The sequence below is a fragment of the Moschus berezovskii genome, chromosome 19 (assembly GCF_049115385.1).
Source record: "Moschus berezovskii isolate FMDL1 chromosome 19, NW_MosBer_1.0, whole genome shotgun sequence".
NCBI classification, from domain to species: domain Eukaryota; kingdom Metazoa; phylum Chordata; class Mammalia; order Artiodactyla; family Moschidae; genus Moschus; species Moschus berezovskii.
In genome coordinates, this window is record NC_142478.1 from 44,007,800 (window position 1) to 44,034,134 (window position 26,335).

The 26,335-nt window shown below is 40.4% G+C and overlaps 1 protein-coding gene and 1 pseudogene across 2 annotated transcripts in view; one reads left to right on the top strand and one right to left on the bottom strand.

Annotated features, from left to right (window-relative positions):
- Window positions 1-24,290, bottom strand: part of TMEM144 (transmembrane protein 144) — a 41,945-nt gene extending 17,655 nt beyond the window's left edge. Inside the window, exons 1-5 of one of the 2 annotated variants that reach the window (XM_088828050.1) lie at window positions 24,112-24,290; window positions 14,673-14,841; window positions 11,974-12,096; window positions 9,355-9,454; window positions 7,217-7,297 (exon numbers count right to left, since the gene is read on the bottom strand). In XM_088828050.1, the coding sequence (XP_088684176.1) occupies window positions 7,217-7,297; window positions 9,355-9,454; window positions 11,974-12,096; window positions 14,673-14,781 (413 nt within the window). In that variant the 5' untranslated portion in view covers window positions 14,782-14,841; window positions 24,112-24,290. Of the gene's footprint in view, window positions 1-7,216; window positions 7,298-9,354; window positions 9,455-11,973; window positions 12,097-14,672; window positions 14,845-24,111 lie in introns of both variants that reach the window. The other variant, XM_055405240.2, reaches the window with a different exon arrangement.
- On the top strand, window positions 1,998-2,464 carry LOC129542637 (ubiquitin-ribosomal protein eS31 fusion protein pseudogene; annotated as a pseudogene).
- Window positions 24,291-26,335: the final 2,045 nt, after the last annotated feature.

Sequence of the window (26,335 nt, forward strand, 5' to 3'; positions counted from 1 at the left end):
CACAGCCATATTCAGGTGAGCTGATCTTCATGGTCATGTGATGGAATACAACACAGCCATAAAAAAGGAATGAGGATACCCTCTATGTTCTGATATGGAAAGACCTCCAGACTATATTTTAAGAGATAAAAACACACATGTAAGCCAAATGAAGCAAAAAAAGCACTTGAACCTCTCTCTCTCCTAATTTACTAACTATTCATGTCCAGCATCTTTGTAATAAATACCTCAATGACCTTGACTTTTAAACTATGCAGAAATGTTAAAATGTGTTAAAGTATTTAATCAACTGAAGGAAAGTTACAACTCTAGTATTCTTTTTCTATTTCTTTTTTAAAAATATTTGCATTGCTCAAAAGTGAAAGCAATATAAGAAGTTTTCAAAGCACACATGAGACTGAAATAGTATAGATAGCTGGGTGCAGACTAGGGCACCCAGATATGCTATCATTTGTACAAAAATTAAAAATGTCTAGTGGCTTCCTTTGGAGAAGGCAATGGCACCCCACTCCAGTACTCTTGCCTGGAAAATCCCATGGAGGGAGGAGCCTGGTAGGCTGCAGTCCACGGGGTTGCTAAGAGTCAGACATGACTGAGTGACTTCACTTTCATGCATTGGAGAAGGAAATGGCAACCCACTCCAGTGTTCTTGTCTGGAGAATCTCAGGGACGGGGGAGCCTGGTGGGCTGCCATCTATGGGGTCGCATAGAGTTGGGACACGACTGAAGCGACTTAGCAGCAGCAGCAGTGGCTTCCTGACTTCATCTTGTGTTTGCTTTATACATTTAACTGACTCCATACTCCATCCCATTGGAAATTCAAGTTTCCTTTTGATTTTTTAAAAATGTATGTATTTATTTATCTTCTTTCTGTGCTGGGTCTTTGTTGCATGTGGGCTTTCTCTAATTGTGGCAAGTGAGAGATATTCTCGCTAGTTGCGCTGCGCAGGTTTCTCATCACAGTGGCTTCTCGTTGCAGAGCACAGGCTCTAGGTACCTGGCCTTCAGTAGTTTTGACGCATAGGCTTATTTGCCCTGTGGCATGTAGGATCTTCCCAGATCACAGATGGAATCGTGTCCCTTGCACTGGCAAGCAGATTCTCAACCAATGAACCACCTGGGAAGTCCTTTTATTGCTCTCAACTTCACGCCACACCCAACCTTCCTGAACATCACTCCCCCATGGACTTCTTTCTCTGACCAGTCACTGCTCCAAGCTTTCATGTCTTGCTCGCCAGCCTTCCTTAGCTGGACATACCATACTCTCGCCTCTTATCCAAACTACAGAAGAGGTCACGACTGACTGTGAGAGGGGAGCTCTCCCCAGGCCAATCCTCCCCCAATCCTCCTCTTTTCTGAATTCCTGCAACACTGAGAACTGCCGTCACACAATCCAGACCATTTTCCATGCAATCTTTTTTCTCTAAAGATGTTGCAATTCAATAGAAAATTGAATAGGAACCACATTTTATCTCTTTCAAGGTCCTCAAAGTACTCGAGTGAATGGTACTCAGTAAAACTGAATGCATAAAATCTGATTATATGTGTCTATCTTAATTGTTAAATATGTAAACATGTGTGTGTGCCCATATATACGTTAATTCGCAAAGCTAATGTTAGACACTACCTTTGCATTTTCTCCTCAAAATTACCATGAAAACTTTCTACTTTGTATTGAAAGTGAAAGTGAAATAGCTCAGTCGTGTCTGACTCTTCGTGACCCCCATGGACTGTAGCCTACCAGGCTCCTCTGTCCTTGGGATTCTCCAGGCAAGGATACTGGAGTGGATTGCCATTTCCTTCTCCTGGGATCTTCCCGACCCAGGGATCAAACTCGGGCCTCCTGCATTGCAGGCAGACGCTTTACTATCTGAGCCACCAGGGAATACAGCTACTTTGTATTGACCAGTCTGTTTTCTAATAACAATAGGGAATGATATTTTAGAAATACTTGAAGGAGCTTTGGATCCGCCATCTGTGGTGGAACCTCTGCCAAGATGCAGATTTTCGTGAAGACCCTCATGGGGAAGACCATCACTCTCGAGGCTGAGCCCTCAGATATCATAGAAAATGTAAAAGTCAAGGTCCAGGAATAGGAAGGAATTCCTCCTGACCAGCAAAGACTGATCTTTGCTGGCAAACAACTGAAAGGTGGATGTACTTTGTCTGATTACAACATTCAAAAGGAGCCACTCTTCATCTTGTGTTGAGACTTCGTGGTGGTGCTAAGAAAAGGAAGAAGTCTTACACCGCTCCCAAGAAGAACAAGCATAAGAGAAAGAAGGTTAAGCTGGCTGTTCTGAAATACTAGAAGGTGGATGAGAATGGCAAAATCAGTCACCTTCGCCAGGAGTGTCCCTCAGATGAATGTGGTACTGGAGTTTTTATGGCCAGTCATTTCGACAGACATTATTGTGGCAAATGTTGTCTGACCCATTGTTTCAACAAACCAGAAAACAAGTAATTGTATATTGGTTAATAAAGATATGAGCTAACATTAAAAAAAAAAAATACTTGAAGGATCCAGAGAAAAGTCCTTGAACGCTTCTTCAAACCCTTGTATGACTTTCCAACAAATCAGTTAACCGCTCTGACCTTCAACTGTTTTCATCTAAAAAATGGGGAGAGACCCACTGTACAGAGCTGTGATGAGCAACTGTCCTCCAATAATTATGTTTTGGTCTATATTTCTCAATAGTGTACAATTATAATCTTTGATAATTAAAAACAATTCAAAAAATGGTCACAAAATTCTCAAGGTACTTTTTAGCACATGATAAAAGCTCAAAATATGTTAATCAATTGAGAACCTTAACTATAAACTGGGTTGAAGAGAAGGGTGCTGAGCATATGAAAGAAATCAAGACTAAGTCAGTCATCTGAGCCTGTGTGACTAGACACAAAATGGGTAAGTCAGAAAGAAGAATCCCAGCTAAGTTATGTCAAGAGAGGATGTGGTGGCACTAAGTTAGGGCAAGGTAATGAGACATATTATATATGTCAATATATTAATATGAACATAAAGGTAAATAGATCACATGGTCTTCTGGACTACAGAAGCAAAGAACTTGGTGCGGTTTGTCAAACACAAAGTCCCATGAGAAAGTCTAGAAATCTTGTCAAAAGCATGGGAAGCAAAATAAGAAAAAGAAAAAAAAAAATCAATTATATTACAGGCAAGGGTGCTGCTTCTCTACATTTTCAACCTTTCCAACTTCCATAGATCTGCAACTTTCTATGAGGAAAACTCACGTGCATGTGTGTTTACACTGACAATTGATTTCAACAAGCATTTATTCTCAGTCAACCACTGTCTGATAGTGATGGGGGGGAGATGGTACACAAAGAGCAGACTTTGTCCTTTAGGATCCCGTGGTTTAAGGATAAAGATGGTTGTGTGAATAATACAAAACAGACCTGGAGGTTGTGGATAATATCAACAGAGGAAGTGCAAAATACAGTAGGAATTTAGGAAGAAGAAAACATCATCAGATGGGAAATCTTACCTGAAATTTCAGGGTGGCCAATGAAGCAGAGGAAAGGGCTTTTGGGGCTCAGGGAAGTGCCAGGTATGCTGTGATAAGTAAGCTCAGGTCAATGAGGTGACAACACAGGAGAAACCGTGCTAGGAAGAAGCACTAGATCTGTAATTATGGGGGACACGCCAGACTAAGGAGACAGATTTATTCTATCCAGTGGGGAGCCTTCAGAGGTTCTTAAATAGAAGAGTGATGTCCTGATTTGAGAGCAGATACAAGCAAGTCATTCTGACAAAGGAAAGAACAAAACTAGGGAAATGAGATGGGAGATTTTTACAACTGTATACAGGTGAGTGGACAGAAAGGGGCCAAGGGAAAGGAGCGGAAGGACTTGTGAAACATTCAAAAAGAATTTTACAGAATTACATTTGGGGGGTTATAAAGGAAAAAAAATAATAAGCCTGAGTTTCTGAATTTGAATGACTGTGACTGATATCTTCCATGCAGAGAAGAAACACAAGAAGAGAAATCAGTTTTCAGGGAAGGCTAAAGTAAGAAAAGCATTCATTTTTAAAAAATGCTGCTAAGTCGCTTCAGTCGTGTCCAACTCTGTGCGACCCCATAGACGGCAGCCCACCAGGCTCCCCTGTCCCTGGGATTCTCCGGGCAAGAACACTGGAGTGGGTTGCCATTTCCTTTTCCCCATTTAAAAAATGGGTAGTACTTTTTAAATTAATTTGTTTATTTGGACATACATCTTGTGGGAATCTTAGCTCCCTGACTAGGGATTGAACCTGAGCACCCTGCATTGGAAGAACAGAGTGTTAACCACTGGACCACCAAGGAAGCCTTAAGAAAAGTAATTCTGGTTGAAAATGTTGAAGGCAAAGAGAAAGGAACCAACAGCCCAGGGTTTGCACAGTCCTGGCCTTGTTCCTGACCTGGCAGGGTCCCCTTCCACAGGTAACCCCACCTGAAATGGAATAAGAGGTGCCCAGAGAGCATCTACCTCAAGATGACTAGCCTGTTCCACAGTTACATGTAAGGACCGTGGCTCTGAAGAAAGGTAACAGCTGGAGTTCAAGACCTTGGTTTCCTCACAGCACCATTCTCCAAGGAAAACAAGTTAAGAAAGTAAAGAATGGAGACAGATTCAAGGATAATCCAGAGCCTGCTTTTAACTGAAAAGGAAATCTGTCTTTTTATGAATTTGACTCCTGGATCTTCACTAAAGCATGTCTAAGAGAGTGTCTAGAACTTTGTTTCTTGGCATCAGTTCCACTTCTATCCTGAACCATGGAATCCAGAAAACTGAAAACTATGTTTTCCCAAACTGTGCTTCATCTTGGCTTTGCCAGCAGGAGACACATGAATAAGGCAAAAGTAGGGAGGCGCTATATTGCCTTGGTGGGGGCACCAGTGGTGGTAGTAGCTCAGGGTGGGGGAGTCTGTCCCCACAGCGCCAGCAGGAACAGGGGCTCTGGGCCTTCTGGTAAGACCACTTTCCTCCCTTTGCTCCTTTGGCCCTTGTAACACTTTTGTCAACAATTCCCTCTGTTAAATCCTCTGCTGTTTAGGATGCCTGGAGTGGTCCTGAATGTGGAAACTGACTGATCCTTACAATAGATATCATTCAGGAAAAACATAATGCTAGACATGACCTAAGCAACCCTTTAAAAATGGCGGTCAGGAGGACTGAAGCAATCACTGCAATTTTAGGAAGAAAAGCAACATTCTAAAGCAAGATGACCATATGTCAAGTTTCCTTATAGTGACCGTGAGACTCCAAGGTATTTCAGTGAATTCCACTCAGAATAAACTAATTTATAAATTTTTCTTAGGAAAGCATAGAATTTTTAAATAAACATAACCTTTCATTAAACAGAGAGAAAGGAAATTTCTCACATCCTGTGAGGATGGTAGAGCTACTAGATAGAAAAAGGCACCTCTTCTTTCCCGGCCAGGACTCAGTCAGGGAAAATCCATGCACTCTGTGCTTACTGTAGCCTTCCCAGCTTCCTTCTCCCCTTGATAAGTTCTCTTCCCCTTGCTGTGGGAGACTGGTACTGGCTCGTCATGGCTGCAGACCCCGAATGGCAATTCTCTGTTGATCCCGAATAAACCAATTTTTGCTGGGGACTATCTGGCCGTGTAGTATTTATTTTAGGTCAACAAAAGAGAACCTGGATGCACCACAGGCAGAGACCATTGCACCTCCCTGCCTCAGATTAAGCTCCGGGCCAAACTGGGAGACTCCCCAGGCACTCTGACTAGCTGACCGCAGGGATGGACACCACAGGTCCAAAGAGGAAAGAGTAACTGAGCATGGAACAGTTACTAACAAAAGAATGACTACTGCAATTAAAATTACCCAACATATAGAGTATTAGCTATGTGCCTAACATATTTTATTTCATTCAACGCTCAAAATGTCATATAAGGCTGGTGCAATTATTATCCACACTTTATCCCTAGATAAAACAAGATTTAGAGAAATTAAGGTCACACAGGCGGAAGTGGTAAATCATGAATAATCTGTCATTTCAAAGAATGTACACTTTCTAAAGGAAGAAGGAATACGGAAAAAAAACAATGTCTGATGGACTGGGTAAATTGGTCTTAAATTACCATTAAGTCAAGATAAAGGCATGCCACATTCCAATTCTAGGGAGTAAAGAAATGGTTTCTGAGAGAGCTATTCAAAGCTCGAATGCTATGTGAATTGTACAAAATGCACAAAATTGCCTCTAACCAAAAATGTCAAGAATCTGCTATTGTAGAATAATCTATGTTATTTCCTCTCTGAGTGGCCTGGAACCACTCTTGAAGGCAACATTTCAGTGACAAAGAGATTGTTCCTGAATGTGACTGGGGAAAAGTCATCACCACAGGAGGAAGAGAAATATAGTGTTCTTTCCCTGAAGAATAAAAAAGTACTAAAATCTTCACAGGCAGTGTTATCCATTATGTGAGGTGCTGACAGGAAATATAGATGGAGTCTAGGGAGGAGAAGGGAGTGAATCAAAGGTGACCTAATTCAGCCATGATTCTTATGGACTGAACGCTGCCATGCAGAGATTCAGAGTCACTTTCAACCTCGTTCATACAGTGACTGTAACTAGACATCCCCAAAGAGGTAGCTACATGAGTGTGTGTTGTCACAGGTGAGACTGTGCTTATCTGAGCAGGCTGAGGAGATGGGAGTGAGGCCATGGGAAAGTGGAAACTGCGTGGCAAAGAATCCGTAAGAAATAAGAAGAGAGAGCCAGTAGCTATTTCAGAGCAACAGGAAGGCAGCACAACGCTGATTCAGATAGCATTTTCTAGTTTGCAAAATACTGGGTTGGCCTAAAAGTTCATTTGGGTTTTTCCATAAGTGCATACAGAAAAATTAGAATGAACTTTTTGGCCAACTCAATAACTGCCATTTGATCCTCATTTATGAGCCATGTTTTAGGACTTTCTGAATAATATAGATAATGAAAGTCAGCTTGACAACAGCTGAACAGTTCCCTGGGGTCTCAGAGCTTTCTAGCTGTGAAACTGGGGCTCTGAACCCCAGAGCTGGCATTTTCTATCCTCTGAAGTCATGGCTGTCAATGTAAATGAAGGAACTGAGGAAAAAATCATGCTGATTGATGACATGTGGATGTAAAACAATGTAAACACATCAGGATCTTTAAAAATGGTTCTTGATGTTGGGAAGAAGAATTAAATTATTATATATGGTCACATACCTTACTATAGACAGCCCAGCTCCAATATAATTGAGCAGTGGTTTTGCCACTTCTTCTGCATCCATTCCAAACCAGCCAAACCTGGAAATGGAGAAAGTCACATCAAAGCAGATGTTGTGCTGTTTGCAGAGACATGGATGGAGTCATATGGAGACTGTCATATGGAGTGAAGTAAGTCAGAAGGTAATATATGATAAAATATCGCATATTAACGCATATGTGGAATCTAGAGAAACAATACAGATGAACTTATTTGCAAAGCAGAAATAGAGACACAGGTGTAGAGAACAAACATGTGGACACCAAGGGGTGGAAGGGGGGTGGGATGAATTGGGAGGCTGGGACTGACATATATAACTACTAGGTATAACACAGGTAACTAATGAGAACCTACTGTATACAGGGAACTCTACTCAGTGCTTTATAATGACCTATATGGGAAAATGATTTTTAAAAAAGTGGATATATGTGTATGTATAACTGATTCACTTATCTGTACAGCAGAAACTAACACAACATTATGAAACAACTATATTCCAATAAAATAAATATATAAATTGTAAAAAAGCAGACATTTTTGAATACGTGTGCATCATGCTGTTTCAGGCCATGGACTCAAGGTCAGATTCCTGATTCAAAACCCAGGTCCATGATTTATTAACTGTGATTTGGATAAGTTAACTACCTTTATTGTGTCTCAATTTCTCACGTTTAAAATGGGGATAATTATATTTATAATTATACCTAATATACAGGTTTCTTATGAAGATTGAATGAGTCAGTATATGTAAAAGTACTTGTCTAAAAGAAAACTCCCTTTCACGTTAAGACTAAGAAATAAAGAAGAAAAAATAGGTTAAGTGGCTAACTGAATGCTGATAAGTTGACTTCAATTTTGTATAGAATTTGAAATAAACTTCAGTGACTATTTGGTTAAAGATCTCTACTTTTTGGCATCCCTTTAAATTCTGGTTTTAATCCCTTGATCTTGCAGTGATCATTACCAATAATCACTCTGAACCATCCAAGGATGAGAAAAATGGAGGCAAGAAGAAGAAAACAGCACTTGTGAAAGGCAGACTGGGGGTGGAGAAAGGACAGGAAAGAATGTCTTGGAGGTTAGTTTGCTTCATTATAACTGAGGTTGCTATAGTGCTTTGAGTAGGAAGAGGAGCTGGAAAAGTAAGCTTGGAATAAAATCCTCCTTCTATTTATCATCCCAAACTCAACTGGACTGTTCATCTTAATGCTGACAGAGGGTGGTACAGTCCAACAGGACTTCTCTGATGTTCCATGGCTGTTCCATGGTTGCACAGGGCAGCTTCTAACCAGATACAGTGATGGAGCACTTGAGATGTGGCCAGTACCACTGAGGAACTGAATGCTTAATTTTATCACATTTTAATGAATTTAAATATACACAGCCACATGTTTTGTGGCAACCCCATCTGACAGCTCAACTCTAGAGCTGAGGTGTTGGCTAACTTTCCCATAAAGGGCAAGAGAGTAGACATTTTAGGCTTTGTGGACTGGATGGCCTCTTGTAACTGCTCACCCCTGCCTTTATGGGGTAAAAACAGCCATGTTGTAAATGTTCCTAAAAAAATGTTCCTAAAATGGATGTGTTTGGCTGTGTGCCAATAATATTTTATTTACAAAGTGAAAGCTGGGCAATGATTTGCTGACCCTGGCTCAGACCCTACAGGGAAGAATATAGGCTCTAGAACTATTAGACCTAGGTTTGAACTTGGCTCATTAGCTCTGTGACCTTCAACAAGTCAGTGATCTTTTTGTGTGTCAGTTATCTTCTAAGACAGCACCTACCTCATTTATTTGTGGAAATAAGATGAGAATGATGATGTATGTGTACAACATGTGAAACAAAACTGTCACACACAGAAAAGGAAAATAAATATCAACGCCCTTTCTCTCTCCCTATTTCATTCTCTAAAGAAAATTATTTATCTTGATTGGCGTGTTAGATCACTTCTTTAGAATTAAGGCAAATAATTCAAGGTAGTACATGTTACGTGTATGTCTTACAAGAAGTGACCTTTGTGAGGGCAGGAATCAGCGTTTGCCTTACACAGAATGTGAGTGCAGAGAATCTGAGTTGAAAACACCCTGTTTTGTGTTACCTTGAGCTTGCCCATCCAGTTAAGGCATTAAATGATCCCCAGATTAAGATTCCAAGGCCCAAACCAATGGTTTTGATAATTGGGACAACAGCTATGTTACCTGTAGATGAAATATACAGAAGAAAGGTGTTATTTTTCAATACAGAAAATCTATTTATAAATTAAATTAGTTTTAATTTCAGATGAAGCTTATGGGATTTGGACAAACTTCAGTTCAGTCGCTCAGTCTAATTCCTCATTTTAAAAATAAAACAACCAATGTTTGGCATTAACCTCATGGTGATGATTGCTTAAAGAGCCAGGCTTAAGGCAAAATCCTAGAAAGAAAATGTTAAATTAGTGTCTTTGCCTAACTGTACCAATGTTCTTCATCTTTAGTATACGTCTCCATTTTATGACTTTTTTGCAGAAGTTGGTCAGTGATAAAATTAATAGTGACCATCCTCTTAGACTGGAATTAGGACCAACCATTGGCAGATGTCCTTGGCTCAATATGGCCCCAGACTTTGCTCTCTCATGCTCATTTACTTATCTTTTGGACTGCTCCACCCAGTGCTTTGTACTCTTGAGGGTCACTCAGGACCAAATTCATGGTCATTTTTTTTTTTTTTCCAGTTCCTGACCTGCTATCTGATTCAGTCAATATCCTCTTGGAAGGTTTTCTCTCTTGGTTTTCAAGATGTCTTCCTCATCAGCTTCCCTCCTGTGTCTCTCATTCTTGAGCTGTTCTTTCTCATCATACCATCTGGATAGAGGTACCCTTTAAAAATTATCCCTAAAATACACTCCTCCTCTTGCTGTAGTCTTTGAGCACTTGACTAGTTTCATGATTTCAGCTATGAGCTAGAGACACATGCTTCCAGCACTAGCCTGGACCTTCTCCAGAGCTTTAGTGCCAATAAGAGATTACCAACCAGATGTCCCCCACTGTGGGAATATTAGGAACTTTAAACTAAAAAGGTCCCAAGCTGAAGTCATCATTTTCCCTTTTATCCGTGTTTTTTTCCCTTTTCTCCTCATCCGTGTCAATGATACTGTCATTCTCCTAATCACCTACAATAAAATCCCTACATCATCATTAACTCTCCCCCTTCTTCTACTAACCATATCCGGTCAGCTACTGTGCCCTACACTGTGAAATGGTTAGATAGCATCACTGCATCAATGGACATGAATCTGAGCAAACTCCAGGAGATAGTGGAGGACAGAGGAGCCTGGCGGGCTGCAGTTCATGGGGTCCCAAAGAGTCAGACACAACACAGCAACCAAAGAACAATATGGTGACCCACATCACCCCAGTCTGCAGCAGTTCTCAAATTAAACTCTTCCCACCAACTCCCTGGACCATAAAGAAGGCTGCACATCGAAGGACTGATGCTTTTGAACTGTGGTATTGAAGAAGACCCTTGACAGTTCCCTGGACTTCAAGGAGATCAAACCAGTCCGTCCTAAAGGAAATCAGTACTGAATAGTCATTGGAAAGACTGATGCTGAAGCTCCAATACTATAGCCACCTGATGCTAAGAGCTGACTCATTAGAAAAGACCCTGATGCTGGGAAAGATTGAAGGCAGGAGAAGAAGGGGACAACAGAGGATGAGATGGTTGGACGGCATCACCAACTCAATGGACGTGAGTTTGAGCAAGCTCCAGGAGATGGTGAAGGACAGGGAAGCCTGGCGTGCTGCAGTCCATGGGGCTGAAAACAGACACAACTGAACGACTGAACAATAACAACCAACTCCTAGTGTGAACAGCCATTTGAACATAAATACTGCAGTGGTTGTCAAGATCTGCAGGATGAATGATTGCTCTCTCTGTTCCCCTCTCCTATTCAAAATGGTGATCACAATTGTACTAAAGTATACATGAGGTATAATAATTACAACTCTAGTGCAGATTTAACTCTTTTGTCCTTCAACTCATCATCTTCACTAAATCACTTAATTCTGTAGAGATTCAAATTAAGTAGGTGCCCAATAAATTTTTAACATTTAAATATCTATTTGCTTTTAATCAAATTACCTCTAGAGATCCTTGATTTTCTTTGTTAAAGAAAAGAAAACTCTCCTGGGATATATATTTATATTAATAGAAGAAAAATATTCCTCAATGGCCAAGCAAAGGCATAAACTCTGGCTATAAAATTTCAGGCAACAGTGATAAGGCAACTGAAGGAAGATTTTTGTTTGTTCTTGTTTTTCTGCCAGTGCTTTTGAAATGATACTGTGTTTGTGTTTGTCTACTTCTAAGGACAAGCCCTAAAAATGCTATTAGTAGAGACGATTATTTAATAAGTATTTTCTGATAAACATGCTAGAGAAAGGGCAGAGCACTTATGCTTGAACAAATAGCAAGTGAAACATTTTTCCTATAATAATTTTATATAATAATATAAATATAATAATTTTGCTATAATAATTTTCTAGCAGGAACAAGAAAGAAATCATTAAAAGGAAAGAGTCAGGAAAAATATCTGAGTCAAAAATCTGAACCAAAAATATTTATGGAGCATATAAATGAAAGAAACGAAATCATTAATTTCTAGTCTCTATCGCCATTTCCTTCTATTATGATCATAGTATCAAATGATTAAAGTATAAGTTATATCATACATTACCTGTTGCCCAAATGCAGCCCCCAACCATTGCAAAGGGCCAAAATTTAGGGCAATGTAGTACCAGATTTACCACCAAGGCAACCAACCATATGGCAGCACAAAGTACCCACTGGAGAAACATTCCTAGAAGTAAAAAAACTCAGTGTCAGGGGTTCAACCTGATATAAGAAAATTAGTGCTTAGGAATATCAATGAGATGTTATAATAACAGTCACAATTTATTGAATACCTATATTCCAGATACTTTACACCTCTATTATAACACCTGTAACTACGAGGCATCATAATTAACCCTAGTTCGAAGACAGAGAAAACAAATCTGAGATGAAGCAACTTGTCCAAATAGCTAACAGTTTGTAAAACTAGAATTCCTTACTTGGCTCCAAAGCTTGCTCTACATTGTTTATTCCTGCTTAACAGGGATCAAGAATTTTCTGCCAAAGAGTAAGGGCAAGACCAAGTCAATATATTTTTATTCAGATGTCATACTTAGTGCCATTTCTGACCAAAGAGAATGACATTAAGAATTTCAGAATAGCACAGTAGTAATTTGAACTTTTAGTGATCATATGAATCACTCTGAGATAAATATAAAGTCTTTTATGGCCACGTGTAGGATCCATGCACTTGGAGTCGAGTGTCTATGATAAGGCAGACATTCCAGACCTTTCTACATCAGGGTTACTCCCCTTCCTATGCTCCCGACTGCCATCTGCCAGCTACTGGAAGGTCATGTGGTGATATGGGGTGTATCTGTACCTTTCTGAGGCTCAGAAAGAAGGTTCAGAGATTAAAAGGACACAGAAACATCAACATTGGAAGAAATACTAAGGTTGTTATAACTCAACGTATTTATAGCACTTTAGACTCTGTTGGAAGATTTTTGCTTATTTCTACTCAATCTCATGGTGGAGGAGAGAAAAACATCTGTTAACTTCTAAGATTAGGAACACAGAGATGAAAGGGAACTTCATTTTATAAGCCCTTCATTTTACAAATGAGAAACTGAGAACAAACGAGCTGATCAGGCTTCCCGGGATCACATGGTTCTTGTAAAACCCCGAAAGCCAGGTCCTCTACCCTTTAGCATCTTTTTTGTCCTTCTTTTAGTACTTTTCATTCCGGTCCTAACTCCAATGGGAAAAAGAAGAAAGGCTATGGAAGGAAAGAATCTGTAACTCTATTGTCCAGGTAGAATAAAGACATAAGAAATTAGGGTGATAACACAATGCTTCTCACCAGACTTTCACCATAACATCCCCAATTCCTTTTCCTGGCTTTAATAGGAAAAGCAAGTGGATAAAACAACTATTACTTCTTCCTTGAATTCATATTACAGTCAATTCTATGATAATGTGACACGTATGTTTCAAAAATCATTGCGCTAGGTAAAATAATGTGATAAAACCCACAGAGCTCATGGGGGAAATGGAGCTGAGGACACAACACTTGAAAACTTCATTTAAAAAAGGTACTAAAAAGCTTCCCTGGTGGTTCAGTGCTAAAGAATCTGCCTGCCAATGCAAGAGACACAGGTTTGATCCCTGGTCCAGGAAGACTCCACACGCTTTGGAGCAATGTAGCCCGTGTTCCACAACTATTAAGACTGTGCTCCAGAGCCCAAGAGCTGCAACTACTGAAGCCTGCACACTCTGCAGCCTGTGCTCCGCAAAAGGAGAACACTGCAATGAGAAGTGCTCGCACCACAGCAAGGAGTAGCTCCCGCTTGCTGCAACTATAGAAAAACCCACCCAGCAGCAAAGATCCAGTACTGCCAAAAATAAATAGATAAAATTATTCTTTAAAAAAGAAAGCCTAATAAAAAAAGGTTCAGTTCAGTTCAGTTGCTCAGTCATGTCCGAAAAGGTAGTACAGCTTTATACTGGTTAAGGGGTTAAGAAATTCACAAATTCTGTAATAAATATGACACTTTACTTTGTAAAAGACATGAAGTTTACTTAAGCAAATGAGTGTCAAAAGTGTTGCAGCCCATGCATTATTGCAAGGGTTGGGAGGGTTTGATGTGGATCCACCAGATGTGGATGGGTGTGGTGGTTTGGGGCAGACAGTGAGCACATTTTATGCATTGCTATGCACCTTGATCCATCAGGGTGCAGTTTTCTATGTTCACATAAGGTTTGTCAGTCAAAATTGTGTATAAGCAAGCACAAAATTTGTGTTATGAGCAAATTGCTTCCTTTTATATCACGTGTGTTGGAAAGTTGTGTTTTAAAAAGCAAGTATTATTACAGAACTGACTACTTTTCTTCCTTTGTAAACATAGCTTTTGTTGCTGTAGTTGTTCAGCTCCTCTGGCCACAGAATTCTCCAGGCAAGAAGACTGCAGTGGGTCGCCATTTCCTTCTTCAGCAGATTTTCTCAGACCAGGGGTCAAATCCACATCTCCTGCCTTGGCAGGCGGATTCTTTACCACCGAGCCACCAGTGAAGCCCATAAACATAGCAGGTATGGCTAAAAAGCTTCCTTCATCCTAGCTTTACCATGAAACAGAATATTAAGGTTATCCTATACTGACTAGCACTTAGATAACCTGGCATGGGCATTATCAACTGCTTTAAGCTCTATTCATTTGACATCTGGCACAGCAAAATTCATTTTTACAGTCATCATTTAAAGAAGACCTAAACAGTGAACTTCACATTCAAAATTAAAGTTAACAATGAAGAAAACATAATTACCATCGCCAGTCTCATATTTTTTAAGTGGTACAAAGTTTGAGCCGAATAAAAGGATGGCTACAATAGAAGCGATGAAACCAGTGGTGAGGTCTGTTCCATTACTGCTCATGGCTCTGGGGCTGCCCAAGAGCAAGCTGATTCACTTTTGACTTGATCTTCTTTTCAGGAGCTTCTGAAATAAAAGAAATAAAAATGAAATAAGAAGTTGTGAATCTGTGAGGAAGTTATGATCAATACATGATACTTATTAAGTTTTTCAAAAGTATGGTAAGATTCCTTTATCTAGATTAAAAACTTAGGACATTATGAATTTATGTCCACACCCCACGTTAATTCATTTTCTTCATTTATTTTGCCAACAAATATTTTCTGACTACCGACCTAAAAAAAAAAAAAAACCAAGCAAACTTTGTCTTCAGAGTTTGAAAAACCTAACTTCTTCCAAGATCTGGCTACAATTTGTACGATATTTTAGAGAAATTCTCCTATATGGGTAGACTGGTATAATTAAGATTTGTGGACCAAAATTCTATTCATTTCAATTGGGTCTTGTGACAATTAAGTGACTGAGCACATGTGAAGACCGAACTCTGAGTACCTTCTGAGCACAAGCTCTTCTGCTATTTGAAACACAAGCTTAAGGGCATATTTAAGTTGTATTGTTGCTACATACTCAGGATCCCCTAGAGGTAAAGTCATTTTTACCTCTTTCAGCACCCTTTCAGTGTGTAATAGTTCAAATAGCTTAGGTCATGAAGCTATCGTTAATGACTTAAAAAAAAAAAAAAAAACTGAACAGAGAAGACTCTCCTACAGACCTCTTCAACAATCTCCTAAATCTCTTGAAGGTGGCCAACATGATGGAGTGGGAAGACTTCTGAACTCACCTCCTCCCATGGACACACCAAACTCACAATTATTTACAGAGAAACTATCAATGAAAGTGACCTGAATACTAGCAGAAATTACCTTCTACAACTAACAAAATAAAGAAGGAACCACAAGGGGATTTCCTGGTGGTCCAGTGGTTAAAACTCTGTGCATCCACTGCAGTGGGCATGGGTTTGATCCTTGTCAGGAAACTAAGATCCCACATACCATGAAGTGCAGCAAAAAAAAAAAAAAAAGGAACCCCATAGGGATGGGAGGAAGGGTGGAGACACAGTAGAGTTGAGACCCATACCTGTTTGTAGTTGACCAACAAAGAGTATGATAATCACAATTGCTGGGATTCTGCCAAGGTGAGGGGCCCAAGTCCCATACTGGGCTCCCCAGACTGGGGGGTACTGCATGGGGAAGAGGGCCCCATGCTTTGAAGAGGACCCTTCTAGCTTTGAAGGCCAGAGAGACTTGCATTTGGGAAACCCAGAGGGCTGCAGAAAACAGAGACCCTGCTCTTAAGAGGACACACACAAAATCTCACATGCTCCAAGACCCAGAGCAGAGGTTGTCATATGAAAGGAGCTGGGTCAGACCCCTTGCTAGTCTTAAAAAGTTGCCTGGTGAGGAAGGAGGCAATTAACGCTCACCCTGGGGATGCAGAAATTGACAACAGCCATTTTTGGGACCTCGGTCTGCCAGGAAGATGCTGGAAAGCACCATTTTGAAATCCTCCCACTAACCCGGCCTCACCCAAAGGCTTGCTGGCACCATTCCTGTGATGACCCAGGCCAAGCAACCAGCAAGGCAGGGACATAGCCTAACCCACTAGCAGACCAGCAGCAGCCATAGGTAGGCCCCTGCTTAGTCCCCAGTATTCCCAGGACTTGACTCTGCATACTGACACCAGCACTGGGACCACCAGGACTTGGCCCTGCCCACTGGCTAGTCCAGACTAGCTCCAGAACCTTTTGACTTGCAGCTAGCTAGGACTTGACTCAGCATTAGGGGATCCTAGAGCTAGTCCGAGCCCACCAGTAGAACACATGAGATTTTGCATTCACCTTTTAAAAAAAGCAAAGTCTATTTCCACCAGTGCATAGCACTAGCTCCATGATCTCTTGGTCCACTTCAGTCAGCTGTGTTAGGACCTGGTCTCACCAACCAGCATGTGGGCAGCAGCCCTGGGATGACCTGGGCCCCATAGCCAGTCATGCTGGGACTTGGCCCCTCCTACTAGTGGCCAGCAGTCCATGCACTAGGCAGGGCCTGGCAAGCAACTGATTTGAGGGCCAGCCACACCTAGCAGTGTACCCACAGTAGTTGGCTCTAACACAACAGAAGGGCTCATGCAGTCCATATAGGGGGCACCACTAGAGCTCTGGTGATGAGAGAGGAGTGTTATGCTGGGATGCACAGGCTGTCTACTACTTATGGCTACTTCTCCAAGATCAGAAAATAAAGCCAACCTACCTAATATGGAAAAAAAACAAAGAACTGGAAAAGTGAGGTGACAGAGGGATAGTTTCAGAATAAAAAAACAAGATAAAACTAAACAAGAAAAGCTAAGTGAAGTGAAGAAAGAAATTTACCCAATGAAGAGTTCAGGCAATGATCATAAAGACACTCAAGGAAGTTAAGAATGGATGAAACAATAGGAATTGCAACAGTGAGCTAGAAAATATGCAGAACCAAAGAGAGGTGAAGAATCCAACAATTGATATAAAAAGTACACTAGAGAAAAGTAACAGTTGATGATTAGATGATACACAGGAAGGGATCAGCTAACTGGAAGACAGAGTAGTGGAAATCACCCAAGCTGAACAGAAAGAAAATATATAAAAAACTAAGGATGGTTTAAGAGATCCTTGGGACAACATCAAGCATCTAACATTCACATTGGGCTCAGTCACTTCAGTCGTGTCTGACTCTTTGCAACGTTATCGACTGTAGACCCCCAGGCTCCTCTGTCCATGGGATTCTCCAAGCAAGAATACTGGAGGGGCTTGCCATGCCATCCTCTAGGGGAATCTTCCTGACCCAGGGATCAAACCCGCACCTCTTATGTCTCCTGCATTGCAGGCAGACTCTTTACCTCTGAGCTACCAGAGAAGTCCAGTATTCACATTAAGCGGTGCCAGAATGAGAAGAGAGAGGAAAAGGGTAGGAAAAGTTTTTTGAAAAAATAGTTGAAATTTACAAACAGCTCATGTAACTCAATATGCAACCCCCCCAAAAAAATCAAAAAATGGGCAGAAGACCTATAATATGATCCAGCAATCCTGGACAGAGAAAAATGTGGTTCAAAAGTATACATGCACCGCAATGTTCACTACAACACTATTTCTGATTCATGTCATTGTTTGGCAAAACCAACCAATATAATACTGTAAAATAATTAGCCTCCAATAAAAAATAAATAAATTAATTTAAAAAAAAGTCAAGATGTGGAAGCAACCATCAACAAATGAAAGGATAAAGAAGAATGATATGCACATACAATGGAAGATTACTCAGCCTTAAAAAGAATGAAATAATGCATTTGCAGCAACATGGATGGACCTGGAGATTATCACACTAAGTGAATTCATCAGACAAAGACAAATATCATATGACATCGCTTTTATACTCAATCAAAAAAACAAACCTGATACAAATGAACTTATTGACAAAACAGAGAGAGACTCACAGACTTAGAGAACAAACTTATAGTTACCAAGGGAGGAAGGTGGAAGAGGAGGAATAGTTAGGGAGTTTGAGACTGATCGGTATACACCGCTCCATTTAAGATAGATAACCAACAAGGGCCTACTGTAAAAAAATAAAGAATAATAATAAAAGCTGAAACTTTCTATAACCTTGGAAAAGAAACAGGAATCCAGGTCCAGTAAACAAAAACATCCCAAACAAGATCAAATCAGAGAGGTCCACACTAAGACACATTATAAACAAAACCGTAAGAATTAAAGATAAAGAGAGAATATTAAAAGCAGCAAGGAAAAAGCAACTAGTGACATACAAGAGAACTCCCATAAGACTGGAAGCTAACTTTTCAGCAGGAACTTTGCAGGCCACAGGGAGTGGCATGATGTATTTTAAGTGATAAAACCAAGATGGCTTTATTCCAGGGATGCAAGCGTATTTCAATATCTGCAAATCAATCAGTGTGATACATCACATTAACAAATGGAAGCATAAAAACCATATGATCATCTCAATAGCTGCAGAAAAAGTTTTTGACAAAATTCAGTATCCATTTATGATAAAAACTCCCAATAAAGTGGATAAGAGAGGGAGCAAACCTTAACATAATAACAGCCACATATGATGAACCTGGGGCTTCTCTGGTGGCTCAGTGGTAAAGATCCACCTGCCAGTGCAGGAGACACAAGAGATGCGAGTTTGATCCCTGGGTCACAAAGATCCCCTGGAGAAGGAAATGGCAACCCACTCCAGTATCATTGTCCGGAAAATTCCACGATAGAGAAGCCTGGCTATAGTCCATGGGATCGCAAAGAGTTGAACACGACTGCACACACCTACACACACAACTAGGTGCCAGTGTGTGCAGCAGGCATGGGCATGAGGGACCTACAGCTAACACCACTCAGCAGCGAAAAGCTGAAATCATTTCCTCTAAGAATAGGAACAAGACAAAAGATGCCCACTCTCATCACTTTTATTGAATGCAGTATTGGAAGTCCTAGCCATGGCACTGTGGACAAAAAAAGAAATGAAAGGAATTCAAATTGGAAAGAAAGATGTAAAACTGTCACTGTTTGCAGATTACACGATAATATCTATGCTGTTGCTGCTGCTGCTGCTAAGTTGCTTCAGTCGTGTCTGATTCTGTGCGACCCTATGGACAGCAGCCCACCAGGCTCCTCTGTCCACGGGATACTCTAGGCAAGAATACTGGAGTGGGTTGCCATTTCCTTCTCTAAAAATGCATCAAAAACGTGAGTACTAGTATATGAATTCAGTAAAGTTGTAGGGTACAAAATTAAAATACAGAAATCTGTTGCATTTCTGTACACTAGTAGAGAAGGCAATGGCAAGCCACTCCAGTACTCTTGCTTGGAGAATCCCATGGATGGAGGAGCCTGGTGGGCTGTAGTCCATGGGGTCGCTAAGGGTCGGACACGACTGAGCGATTTCACTTTCACACATTGGAGAAGGAAATGGCAACCCACTCCAGTGTTCTTGCCTGGAGAATCCCAGGGACGGGGGAGCCTGGTGGGCTTCCATCTATGGGGTCACACAGAGTTGGACATGACTGAAGTGACTTAGCAGCAGTAGCAGCAGTAATGAACTATCAGAGAGAGAAATTAATTGAACAATCCCATTTACAATAGCATCAAAAAGAATAAAATCTCTGGGAATAAATCTAACCATAGAGGTAAAAGATCTGTACTTGAAAAACTATAAGACACTGATAAAATTGAAGATGACACAAATGGAAGTATATAAAGTATATACCATGCTCATGTATTAAAAGACTTAATGTTGTTAAAATGACCATACTACCCAGGGCAATCTACAAATTTCATACAATTCCTGTCAAAACAGTATGGCAGTTTTCACAGAAGTGGAACAAATAATTCTAAAATGTGTATGTAAACACAAAAGACCCCAAATAGCCAAAACAATCTTGAGAAAGAACAAAGTTTGAGCTATTATGCTCCCTGATTTCATACCACTAAGCTACAGTAATCAAAACCATATGGTACTGGCACAAAAATGGCACACAGATCAATGGAACAGAATAGAGAGCCCAGAAATAAACCTACAAACACATAGTAAACTAATTTATGACAAAGGAGGCAAGAATATACAATGGGGAAAAGAAAACCTTTTTGATAAATGGTGTTGGGTAAACTGGACAGCTACGTGAAAAAGAAATATCAAATAACTGTGTTGTGTGCCTGGAAATAATAGAGTGATATAGGTCAACTATACCTCTATTTAAAAAAAAATTAGACACTGGGAGGAAATATGTCAAAAAGGCAAAGACAGTCACCACTGGAGGGTAGGGATTATAAGTGAGTCGTAAATTTTTTACTTAATGCTTTTATGTGTTTCTAGTAGAACATATGGGCTCCCCTGGTGGCTGAGCTGGTAAAGAATCCGCCCTGCAATGCAGGAGGCCTGGGTTCGATCCCTGGGTTGGCAAGATCCCTTGGAGAAGGGAACAGCTACCCACTCCAGTATTCTGGCCTAGAGAATTCCATGGACTCTATAATCCATGGGGTCACAAAGAATCAGACACAACTGATTGGTATAGTAGAACATATATTGCTTATAAAATGAGAAACAAAACAATGTCATTAAGAATGAAAAAAATTAATCTCTTAAATCCCTTCGAGAGCAATGTTCTTGAAAAAATACCTTCAGGACTATCTGAAAGTCCAAGGTCAGCAGTTGTGTCCTGCAAGCTACTATAACCAGCCACTAGAATAAAAGGAAGCAACTAACTAGCTGTCTGTGCAATCCGGTAGGCATGGCTCACATAAGGATAACTACATTTTCATTAAAAATCAATTAAATTTAGCAAACGAAAAAAATTCAATTCCTTAGTTAAATTAACTACATTTCAAGTGCTCAGTGGCCACATAGAGCCAGTAGCTATCACACTGGACAGTGCAGACTGTATGCAGAACATTCTGATCACTGCAGAAAGTTCTACTGGACAATACTCCTAAGCTCATTAAAAAATTCTGGTTTACTATGAAAAAAAGGACCAAAACTCAAAAAGCCAAGAACCAGACATTTTTCACAAGATAATATCTGGAAAAGTTTATTGAACATAATTCACTTTTTTATCAGTAAAAGCTACATGAGAAAAATACAACAGTCATTTTATCACAAGTGGTAGCCAGAGTCAGGCCACAATACCACTCTGAAATCATATTTGGCACACTGACCTTTTGTTTCACTCACTTCTGTATATAAATCCTCTGGAATGTAATTTAAAATAATCCAGCTCTTTCACCCCCAAATTTAATATTATAGTGATATCTTCCTATGGAAATATAATGAATAAAACATTTTACACATCTAAAATCACATTTATTATTTTATTTTACAGTATCAATAACCTCAGATATGCATATGACACCACCCTTATGGCAGAAAGTGAAGAGGAACTAAAAAGCCTCTTGATGAAAGTGAAAGAGGAGAGTGAAAAAGTTGGCTTAAAGCTCAACATTCAGAAAACAAAGATCATGGCATCTGGTCCCATCACTTCATGGGAAATAGATGGAAAAACAGTGGAAACAGTGTCAGACTTTATTTTTTTGGGCTCCAAAATCACTGCAGATGGTGATTGCAGCCAGGAAATTAAAAGACGCTTACTCCTTGGAAGGAAAATTATGATCAACCTAGATAGCATATTAAAAAGCAGAGACATTACTTTGCCAACAAAGGTCCGTCTAGTCAAGGGTATGGTTTTTCCAGTGGTCATGTATGGATGTGAGAGTGGACTGTGAAGAAAGCTGAGTGCCGAAGAACTGATGCTTTTGAACTGCGGTGTTGGAAAAGTCTCTTGAGAGTCCCTTGGACTACAAGGAAGTCCAACCAGTCCATTCTAAAGGAGATCAGTCCTGGGTGTTCATTGGAAGGACTGATGCTAAAGCTGAAATTCCAGTACTTTGGCCACCTCATGCGAAAAGCTGACTCATTGGAAAAGACCCTGATGCTGGGAGGGATTGGGGGCAGGAGGAGAAGGGGACGACAGAGGATGAGATGGCTGGATGGCATCACCGACTCTGTGGACATGAGTTTGAGTGAACTCTGGCAGTTGGTGATGGACAGGGAGGCCTGGTGTGCTGCGATTCTTGGGGTCGTAAAGAGTCGGACACGACTGAGCGATTGAACTGAACTGAATAACATTTACTTTCAAGGTGTTTCATTTTTTTCATTGTCAAAGAACAATGCTCTTTGCAGAGAATATTTTATATACAACTATCTACAATATATCTTCTTTGGTATTATTAAAGATAGTTTAAACCCAAACAGGGATAACTTCAATACTGATCAATAAATTTTAGTAAGAAAGCTATTTGAAATTTTGTGTGCTTTCTTAAAATTAAACAAAATGCCAGTAAGACAATATCCTCAATGAGGATGTAGTTGAGAAAAAGGTGCTGACATATTTAACACTGATACAGTAAAAAACTTCAATAAAAATACTACAAATCTTATTGTCAGATGCAAATAAAGTTTCAGCCCCGTGGCTTCCATCAGTGGCTTACATGAGTTTTGTTCAAAGATCAAGTTGGTGGATTGTTGCTAAAATTTCAGAGAGGCAATAGTTCAGAGAAACAGGAGATATCCAGGAAGGATATCACAGGACTAAAGACACATGATTAGGTTCAGCTAAGAAAGCAATTTTGTTTCTATTTTAACTAAACTCAAGGAAGCGGAAAAAAAAAAAAAAAATCCTTGATAAGCACATTGCAAAGATAATGCCCACCCTTAAAAAATAGCAAAGTGAGCAAAAAGATGATTCTATTGAAGAATATTGAAAGCCCAAAACCTCTCAGATTTCTTTGAAAGAATAACCTGGTGTGCTAATCACAGTGGATACACTGCATTTTGACTGCTGGATGAACATTAACTGGAGTTACTTAGTTATTACAGGCAGATGCAGACAAATGAAGTTTACTCCTTGCACCTCTGGTACATTGCAGAAAGCATGTGATCTAATTTCATCGTGGGTTGGCAATGTTTATTATCTTTAAGGAAGACTCTATTCTTTCTAAATAAATGAAATTTTTGTGGAAAAGAAAACGCCACTCTAGCACGTTACTCCCAGGTTTTTTTGGTGCAAACCTATCGAGTTAACAAGGCTCAAACTTTTAATTATAACGTTTAATTTAATTTAAAGAACTGAAAATATTTAAATTAACATACTCTCGACTAAAGTAGTTTTTAAATGGCTAACTAGCTACGGATATATTGTTAAACCATATTCATTTGTTTTTGTTCTAGTACTTTTGATTCACTGAATAGTACTTCTTTAAATCTCTCGTGGTAATTGAAACTTTTTCCTCTAAATCTCTCCTAGCAGTTGAAAGCTTTTCCTTTAATTCTCTCCTAACAATTTAAACGTCTATCAGTTCAGTTCAGTTCAGTCGCTATAGAGACCTTTGTTTTGGCTAGTCTTTGGTACGTTCTGATCAATTTTGCTTGCTGCACTTCACCTAAGACTTCGGTTTTAGTTTCATGTTAATTTCCTCAAATCTCCTGGCAGGCTGCGCAGGTTTCTTGGCTAACATTAGCACTCTTGAATTTACTTATTCTGAGACTTGTTTTTTACTTTTATTTTTTTAAAATTTCAATCAGGAGCATGTTCTGAAAAATCATCAGACACTCCCCTCCCCAGCTGCCCGGGTTTCCTTAAGTTGCTGTCCCCACGCTGCTCGGTGCTCCGGGCTGGGCTGAAACCCCCTGGCGCTCTGCAGCGGCTCAGCCGCCTCCCCAGCGCAGACACCGAACCAGCACCGCCTTACTCTTCAGGCGCCCAACCAGCCTGGATTTCCTGCGCGACCTTCCTTACCTGTTCACCTGAAGAAAGGGAGGACAGGGCTCCTGCACCCACGTTCCCAGTCTCGTTTGGGCTCCTTTCCTTCCCGGGAGGTAATGACCTGCCCACCTAGCCGCAGAGGACGGAGAAAAACTTAACAAAGCAGATCCCGGACCTGCGGGGCGGCAGGTTGGGAAACACCTTCCTCCAGCTGCCGGGCAGTGCAGGTCACGTGACTTTGTTGTGCGGTCAACAGGCCCCTTGTCAGTCAACCAGCAAACTAGAAAGGCTTTTGTGTATTTTAAAACGTGATTGTTTTAGGGAACTCAAAGTGTCACCCTCACTAAATCTCCCAGAGCATGGTATGCTTGGTATTGTTAATGGATAAAAGGGCAAGGAATTTCTGTTAAAGATTATCTAAAGCTGTGTTTTCTTTTTTACAGAATGTGAAGAAATTCATCTGAACCACCAATGTCACTAATATCTTTTGTAACATCACAAGATTTTACTTGACATCACCACCCTTTATAAAAGCTCCCGGACCATTTATCTGTATATTTATTTGGTCTGTTTTGAGGAGAAGGTGAGAACAAATCTTCTAGACTCAAGCTGGGCTGCCCATCACAGTCCTCTGGGGAGACTTTCTGTTTGGTTTCATTTTTTAGAAAGACTAATACCTGGGGGTTTTCCTGGTGGCTCAGTGGAGAGGAGTCCGCCTGCCAGTGCAGGGGACATGGTGAGGGAAGCTCCCACGTGCCGTGGAGCAGCTAATTCTGTGCACCACAGCTACTGAACCTGTACTCTCAAGCCTGGGAGATGCAGCTACTGAAGCCTGCCCTGAGCCTACAGCCTGCACTCTGCAACAAGAGAAGCCACTACAAGAAGAAGCCCCCTCTCACTGCAACTAGAGAAAAAGGCTGCATGCAGCAACAAAGACCCAGGGCAGCCAAATTAAAAAAAAACACAACAAAACACTAATACCTGGACCCCACTCCAGGCCAACTGAAATATAATCTTTAGAAGTGTGGTTGGGACATATTTTCTTCTAAAACTTCCTTCAGGTCAGTCAAATGTGAAGCCAGGATTGAGAATCCCATTCTAGACCAATAGTTGCGAAATTTTGTTCCTGGTAAGAATTACTCAGAGAATGGGTCACTAAGCACCTTAGTGACATCTTAATTTAGATTTTGAGAAACACAGCTCCTGTCCCTCACTGTCAAGAGAATTTAGCTATTTAAATTTAAATTAAGATAAAAAAATTCAGTACAAGTAGCCACATGTGTGGATTACAGACCATTTCTATTCCTGCAGAAAGGTCTAGTAGACAGCACCATCCTGGACTGCCTGTCCTGGGGATCAGCCGTGACTTGTGCAGAGTCTACCCTCGTGAAGATTCCAGAATAGCAGGGGACAGAGTTACGAACACACAGATTCGGAAAGAGGAAGTTTAAGGAAGGCCTCTCTGAGGAAGTGACTTTGCACTGAGACATTTCAACGGCTGGTAATGGTTGTGGAGTTACAATGAGAAAACCTAAGGACAGTTCAAAGACAAAGGAAACCCTGGAAGGAAGTCTTGTTTTAAATATCAATCACATTCATAAGCTATCATTGTAATTAAGCAGATGGGAAGGTAAAGCGTCATCCCATTTAAAGAAGCTAAGGCTTTTCATTTCAGGGAAGGAACAAATTTAACAGTTCAGAAAAACTGTGGAGAAATAAGTTCCCCTTTCCACATATCCATACTCACAGATACACACATACACAAACTCTCTCTCTTCCAAAAATACAGAGCCTAAATACAACCTAGAATTGCTTCTTCTTGTGATTACAAAAGACCTCAGTGAATGATCCATGGTTAGATCTTGCTCCAGATTCATTGAGAAACTGAGACTCCCATTATTGTGAATTCCCTAAAATCTGAGTATGAGTTAGGGACTGAGTCAGGCTTGAGGACACATTATGGAATATCCCTCTCCAGGGCTTTTTACGTCAGGCTGCAGAGACATCTGAAACATGGACAAGCCAAATGTTTTTTTTTCAAGTTGTTCCATGTGCATTAATGCCTGAGCATGAAGTTTTGTGTTGAAGGAGTCTTGGGAACCTCTAGAAGATATGGGTTATCTTCACCTTCTGACCCTTTATCTTGGCAAAGTCATTCATTCTCTCTCAACTTCAGTTTTCTGGTATGTAAAATGCCAATAATAAGATCTGTGTACTTTGCGCTTGTGAAATAAAATTCATATTTTATGGCAAGACA